This window comes from Apis dorsata, unplaced genomic scaffold (assembly GCF_000469605.1).
Source record: "Apis dorsata unplaced genomic scaffold, Apis dorsata 1.3 scaffold_427, whole genome shotgun sequence".
Taxonomy (NCBI): Eukaryota; Metazoa; Arthropoda; class Insecta; order Hymenoptera; family Apidae; genus Apis; species Apis dorsata.
The window spans coordinates 32,741-40,719 of NW_006263680.1; the positions used below are offsets into that span (position 1 = coordinate 32,741).

Genomic DNA, 7,979 nt, shown 5'->3' on the forward strand with positions numbered 1-7,979 from the left:
GTATGTATATTTTTTATCAATTCTTAATATTTTTTTTAGATTTGACATTTTTATACACAATACGATATTAAAATAAGAAAATAGGATTTTTCGAATTTATTTAAAATATTTATTAATTTATTTAAAATAGGATTTATTAATTTATTTAAAATAGGATGTTTCGAATTTAAGAAAAAAAATATAATAATTTTTTTATTACATATTAAATTTCGTAATATATAATAATTTCTTTATTATTTATATTATTTGTAATACAAAAGCATATGGATTAAACAGTTTATAATGTATTTCTGTAGGGATACAAATATATATTTCTTTATTGTAATGGATCAACCATTTATTAACGATGCGATCTAAAAAAAAAAAGCTTTAATTAACTGACAAAAATGTTGCTTATAACTGAAACTAAGCTGTTAAAAGCATCTTTATATATTCCATACAAGAATTAACATTTTCATGAAAGCAATTGAAGCGATCCATTTTTTTAGAGAATTTAAATCGCAAACTTAAAATGTTTATAGAACAGAAAATAATCAAGAAATGAAAAATTTAAAAATCAGAATGTGGACGTTTATCAAGCCAACTTTTAATAGCAGGTAAATTGAGAACTTTTTCTTTCAATTGCTTCAGATTGTCATATTTCTCGATGAGATCGGATCCATTCATGAAATTTAAATAGTCGAGCAAAGCAACAAATGATAAATCAGCCCAAGAAAGAGCACCCCCAACAAAGTAGCCACCATTATTCTTCACTTGAGCATCTAAACGTTCCAGATAATATGGTACTACTTCATCAGCAATCTTGCGTTTCGCAGCTTTAATTTCCTCATTTTCTTCATAGTGGAAGGCAGCAAGTCCTAAAATTTAAAAAATTTAGTAATTATTTTCATACAGCATACAATATATAAAATTTAAATTATAATTGAATTTCAATTAATTTCAATTAATTGAACAAATATTTTTTATTAATACTTACTTGCACGAACATCATGAATAGTATCAACAATACTATCAATTTCTAAAGCTTCCCAATCATCCTTTCCAGCTAAACCAGATTTTTTTGCCAAATAACGAGAAATAGCTACTGACTGAGCTACTTTTTTCCCATCAACATCAAGTACAGGAACTTGGCCAAAAGGAGTAGCTAAAAAATAAATAAATGAAGTGAAATATTTTATTTAATAATTATTTTAATTTTTCAAATTTATTTATAAAATATTTATAACTATCAATTGATTCAAGAAATTCATTTTTTGTTTTATTAAATTATTATAAAATTATAAATTATTATATAATTATTATAAAATATTTAAATATCTAACAGTTGCCTGTTATCATTTGCTTTAGAGAAGCAATTTTAGTTTATTGACAATTTATCAATGAACAAAGGATATTGTCTTCTTAACAATGCCCATTGTTGTCAAAGGTATCTTATAGAGTAATAAAAAAAGTAAACAAAATCTGTATTATATCTTTCATATTATTTAATAAATCACAAAAAATAATGATTAAAAAAGCATGAATTTACTTAAATTTTAAACTTACTAGGCTTTATTTTTGGCCAGTCATCTCTATCAAAACGCTCATCTTCAAATGAAATTCCAGCATAGCTTAAGAGAAAACGAATTGGTTCACCCAATCCTTTAACTGGGAAGTAAGTCAATTTGTACGTAGACATTTTGCTATAAGGATAAATTATATAAAGTCAAAAAGTCAAATAAAAGAATCATTTATAAAAAAGAAAAAAAAGAAATAGAGGAAATTAATAAATATACATAAAAAAAGACAGATTATATTATATAGGAATATAATATAGGAAATTTTAATCTTAAAAGATAAAATAATTTAAATAAAAACACTAATAATTTCAAATCTTTATGATACATATATCATAAATAAAAAATCAGTTTAATTTTTTTATAAATAAAATATTTTTATACTTTATACATTAATTTTTTATTTATTCTTTTATTTTTATTCATTCTTATTCATTCAAATATAGTTTGGATATAAAAAAAATTTTCGAATAGAAAAATTTATATCAAAATGTTTTATAAATATTTTTATGAATAAATCAATTTTATATATATATGAATAATAATATGAATAAAAATGAATAAAATAAATAAATAAAAATACAATATTACCGGCATATATTCTATCACTTACCATATATGTCAATAACCAAACTTATAATCATAAATTTATAATCAACGAATTCATACAACTGGTATTTTCAAAATGTCAGTTATATTCATGGACTAATTTTCTACTATTACTTGAATATATATATATATATATGTACATATATAGATCTATAATACTCAAGCTCCCTCAATAGTAATTTAGTACTATTCTTAGTCAAATAAATTTTCGTAATCACAAAACATTTAAAACTGTTTTTTCAATGATATATTTTCAGTGACACATTTTTTAAAAACATACTAAAATCTACATACAATTTCACTTACATATTAAACTTTAATAACATTTATTTTTTTCAATAATTTTTAATTATCTTTTAGCCGGCAAAAATGTATTGAAAACTTTTAGTAATCATATAGACTTTAATTCTGAATCATAAAAAAAAATATGTAATAAAAATATATAATATAAACATTTTAAAAAAACATCCTAATTTATATTATTTGCTATTTACTTACAATTTCTAATGAGATTCGTAAAATGAAATAACAGCAGGACTCTTCCGAGCCAGTCAACGGAAAGCTAAGTATTATGACGAAATCAAATCTTCAAACACCTATATAGTATCTCCTATCGCACCTACATACCACTAACATCTTATTGGTGGAGCTACGATGAATGTCTAACGACACTCCATTTAGAAACATCCAGAAAGATTAAATTGAAATTGAAAACATTATGCTTTAACATTAATAAATTTTGTTAAATAAAAATTGAAATTTTTTATTATTCGTGAAAATATAAAATATTCTATAAAATATCATAAAAGCAAAATATTAAAAAAGAAAAATTTATAAATATGAACAGCGCCATCAAATAAAACGACAAACTATACAAGATAGTAAAGCGCGAAATTTGAAATAATATAAAATGATAATTTCTAAATATTATAATTAAATGATATGAAATTTGCAATTATCGAATGTAAAAAAAAGAAAAAAAACAATATGATAATAGAAAAATATATAAATTTGAAGATCGGGAAACAAAAAAACAATATAAACTTGTTATTCGATTTTTATTAACATATATAAAATAAAATATTTCATTTTTAATATTAATTTAGATGATTAAAATAATAATAATATCATATAAAAAAAGTTAATATTTTTATCAATCATAATCATATTTATATGGCATTGGTTAATGTTTCTTATCATGATCGCTCTCTTATCGGCAGTGGTTAAGTATACTTCTGTCGATAAATAAAATTGGAAAATTACTCATAGAATATTATATGTATTATAATTGAAGTAATATTTTACAAATATAACAGAAAAATATAACAGAAAAATATAAATATAATTATATAACAGAAAAATACAAAAAATTTTTCAAATGATATACATGTATATAATGAAATGAAATTATTACACTGCAATATTGAAATTATTATTATTAAAATATTAGTGAAGAAAATAACGTAAAACTGCTCGTTTTTTTATATGAGATTATTATTTCATTACATCATTCCAAAGTTTTGCAATTACAACGATTCAATACATATTTATTTTTTAATGTTTAATTCATAACATTTAATTAGAATCTTGCATTAATTAAAGATATTACAACATTTAAAAATCAATTCTTTATTTTAAAATTTTTTTCTCACTTCAGTTTATTTCACTGCTTATAAATTATGTTGTATGAATACAACTAAAATAATTTACATTCATTAATATTTAAAATTTTTATTTTTGAAAAGATATTATTTTTGCACTCAGATAATTCTGGTAAATAGATCACGAAGAAATAAAAAAAATATCTCGATATAAGTATCATTTAAAAAGTGGCAAAATAATAGATATATAAATTAGAAATAATACAAAACATAAAAAATAATGTCTTTTTTTTAATATATTGTTTTTAATTGTTGTTTTTAATTTTTAAGCAAATCTTATCAGCTTATCTTTTTTTTTTATGTAAATGATATTTTAAAGTTATTTTATATGTTTCTTTTTAATATTAAAATTTTATCGTGATAGATATGATATAAAAAAATCTATATTCCATGACTTTTCAAATATATAATTTGAAATAACATATAAATAAAATAGAGGTTGTTTGAATGAACAAGAAATATGATATAATTATATACTTTATTTACAACTTATATATATATATATATGTACACATAAAGAACACAAATTTCTATTCTAATATTAAATAATATAATATAATTTTTATCTTGAGATATTTTATATTATATACATGCATTTATTATTTATGTTTTTTACCTTACTTTAAATATAATAATTTTTACAAAGAAATAAAAATTACGAAATTCTAGTTAAACTTTCAGTGTAGATAAACGATTTTAGTAGTTAGTAAACTTGTTAAAGATATTTGTAATTTTGTGTTGGCTAACACAATAATACTTGACGAAATATATACACAAAATATACATAGACATATTATCATTCACCATTTTCCTCGTGTAATTTCAAACATTTTTAAAATTCCGTATGTGGTCGTTTAGATAGCCAAGTAACAATACTAGGTATTTCGTGAACTCTTTTTTTCAATGCACGAAGACCTGGATAATTTTCTAAAGCCATTGTTCCAAAAATATTCTCGAAATTTTCAAGAGCTACTGCGAAAACAAAATCTGCCCATGTCGTCTGGAAAATAATTTAAAAACAATTTACATATATTTTAGATAAATATTTCTTTAATTTTAAAGTTTTTAGAAGTTCAATTTGTAGAAGTTTCAATTTGTATTTCAATTTGTTTCAATTCAATAATTTATTTTGGATATTTTTTTTAATTTATAAAGTAAATATATTTTATATTAAAATGATTTGTATATTGTGAGGATAGGACTTTAATTGCTTTGAATAATTTGATAAAAAAAATTTATACATGAAATTATGTAATTTCTTATTTTTTATCTTATAAATTGTACTAATAATAATTTTTAAGATATGTTTTTTCATTAAAAGAAGATAATAAATTAATTTAATTTTTATAGATAAAATTACATTTTGTAAAATGTTATTTATATTAAGAAATTATGAATTATACATATAAAATAAAATATTTTAATTTTAATTAATCTCGTGAAATGATATTAGTAAATAATAGATATTCTTCATTTAATGGTTATATTTATTCAACAAAATAATATTTCGAAAGTAAGAGTCAAAAAGTTATCTATATTTATAATACTAATTTTAAAAATATTAATTTTGATTTCATTTGTGATGTTAATTTTGAAGTTTTAAGATAAAAATAATGCACGAATCGAATTTACATTAAGATTAATCGAATTTACATTAAGATATTAAAATATTAAGATTTATTTAAAATATATATTATTATTAAAATATATTATTTAAAATATTAATAAGATTATTAGATATTATTATAATTTAAAAGCGATTTATTTAAAAGATATATATATTCGTGAATTAAAATTTTTTTCTTCGTATCAATGTATTTCAAAAATTTTATATCAACAACTTGAATTTTATATCAACAAATTTTCTTCAATATATTCTTCAATATGTCCTATGGAATTTTTTGACACACACTGATTTTAATATAAAAAATTTTAATATCAAATCTAAATAATGACTTACGGTCGTACCAACGGTGTAACCTCCATTTTCACTAATAATATGTTCAAACTTGTTCAAATAAAATGGTATTGTTTCCTTCAGCAATTTCATCTTTTTCTCCTCTTTTTTGAAGAGATCTTCCTCGGTACGATATTGAGATATAACTGAAACAAATATGAAAATAATTATTATCGTTTATTTGTCTTTTCTCATACTGATGAAGAGGGAAAAAAGAAAAAATGCGAAATTGTGAAAAAAGAAAAATGATTTCGTGTAGGTTTTACTATTTCCTGTTTTTCACCATTTTCTTTAATTTTGCTTCTACATGTTTCTATATTTTATAAAATATTTCATAAAATGTAAGTAAATGTTTCATTACTTACATTGTACTGTGAAGGAATTTTAAAAATCTTTCAAGATCATTGTTATGATTACAATTACCAAGAGAAATAGAAAATACAAAATTCCTTCAGTTTCATTTGAAAGTTTATTTTTTTTTTAATTAAATAATTATTAATATTATTAATTATTAAGTTATTTAATAAAATTATCAGGATTAAATAAAAAAAGAGATTATGAATAAAGAAATCTTTATTCAATAATAATATAACTAATAAATTTTAGAATTATAAATTTACTTATAAAAAACAAAATTATGAAAATATTAAAAAAAATTTATTAATATTAAAAAAATGGAAAAACAAAATTTACTTAAATATTAAAAATAAAATTACATCTTTGATAAATGCTTCTTAATTTGATATTTCACTCAATGATTAACATTTTACTTATCTAAAAGTCTACACAGTCTTTCTATATTTTCTTAATATATCTCGTAATCATTTGATGACATATAAAAGAAAGAGAGAAAAAAAGATAAAATAAGAAAATAAGGAATCGCGTAGGCGTATTATCATATTACGACATCATTCGCTAATTGATGATCGTTATGTTAATCGGCATGTTTAAAACAGGCCAACAAAAACATTCATTATCGTGTGGAAAAATTTGCGATATATCCTATTCAGGTGCATCCAATCGTGAATCATCAACAGAATGAAATAAACCAAGAAACAAAATAAAAAAAGGAATAAAAAAAAGTATCTATTTTTATCATCAACAAATGGATTTTAATTATAAATAATATCGATATTTTTATGGATGATCTTGAAATTAAAAAAAATAAATAAATAAATAAAAGAAAAAAAATTAAAAGAACAATCTACATTATTATTCAATGAGTCAATAGTCTATTTTCTTGGATTTTTTTTGCTTTTTTTTTAAATGATAATTTTTCAATGTTATGTTGGACATGTAAAAACATAAAATTATACACATATATTCACATTTATGCAAATAAATTGCATAAGTTTTAAATGATTCAGTTTATGTGATTTGCATATAGTTAATGCATTATATAATCACGCATATTGTAATTAGAAATTAGTAATGTTATCACATACTAATATTTTCCTTTGTTTGATTATTGAGTAACATCATTTTTTTCGTTTTTTCTGCGGATAATGATATTAAATTATATATTGATTTCGATGAAGAATAAAAAACATAAAAAATTTACTCTAAAAATAAAATATTTACATAAAAATTATAATAATGAATTAAGTGATTTTTAAAAAGTTTGTACGAAAAAAATTTGAAAGTCATTATGAAATTAATGTTGATAAATTATTATCATGATTGAAGTCTTAGCAAAAAATCTTATGACAATATGGGTTTGCTACTTTTAATTTCTAAAAATAGATAAATGTGATATCATATAAATATCTTATGATGATTGTTTAAATGAAAGATAAATTTTAAAAAAAGAAATAATGAAAAATACATTAGTTTTTATAGTTTCAATTAACACATTGTTATAAATATATAATAGATTGTGAATTTTTATGCAAATACATATTTTTCATATAACATATATTTTGCATATTTTTCATAAATGATATAAATAAATATATAATATATATATTTTTAATATTAATTTTATTTGTAGGATAATAGAATAATTATAAATAAATTATTAACAATTATAAACAATAATTATATTAATAATTATAAATATATTCTAAATAAAACTTCTGCTATAAACTAATTATATAAAATTCAAAGTCAAAGAAATTTTGAATAGTTTATCTATTATTTATTAATAGTTTATCTATAGAAACAGTCCAATATGATATTAAAACAATATATTATATG

At 19.8% G+C, this 7,979-nt stretch overlaps 2 protein-coding genes across 2 annotated transcripts in view; both read right to left on the reverse strand.

Annotated features, from left to right (window-relative positions):
- LOC102680531 overlaps positions 1-2,506 on the reverse strand; it is a 9,107-nt gene extending 6,601 nt beyond the window's left edge. Inside the window, exons 1-4 of the mRNA XM_031512371.1 lie at positions 2,472-2,506; positions 1,546-1,682; positions 977-1,144; positions 553-857 (exon numbers count right to left, since the gene is read on the reverse strand). Coding sequence (XP_031368231.1) covers positions 553-857; positions 977-1,144; positions 1,546-1,682; positions 2,472-2,491 — 630 coding nt within the window. The 5' untranslated portion in view covers positions 2,492-2,506. The remainder of the gene's footprint in view (positions 1-552; positions 858-976; positions 1,145-1,545; positions 1,683-2,471) is intronic.
- A 2,027-nt stretch (positions 2,507-4,533) lies between these two features.
- LOC102680400 (glutathione S-transferase-like) overlaps positions 4,534-7,979 on the reverse strand; it is a 32,022-nt gene continuing 28,576 nt past the window's right edge. Inside the window, exons 4-5 of the mRNA XM_006619601.2 lie at positions 5,787-5,929; positions 4,534-4,826 (exon numbers count right to left, since the gene is read on the reverse strand). Coding sequence (XP_006619664.1) covers positions 4,659-4,826; positions 5,787-5,929 — 311 coding nt within the window. The 3' untranslated portion in view covers positions 4,534-4,658. The remainder of the gene's footprint in view (positions 4,827-5,786; positions 5,930-7,979) is intronic.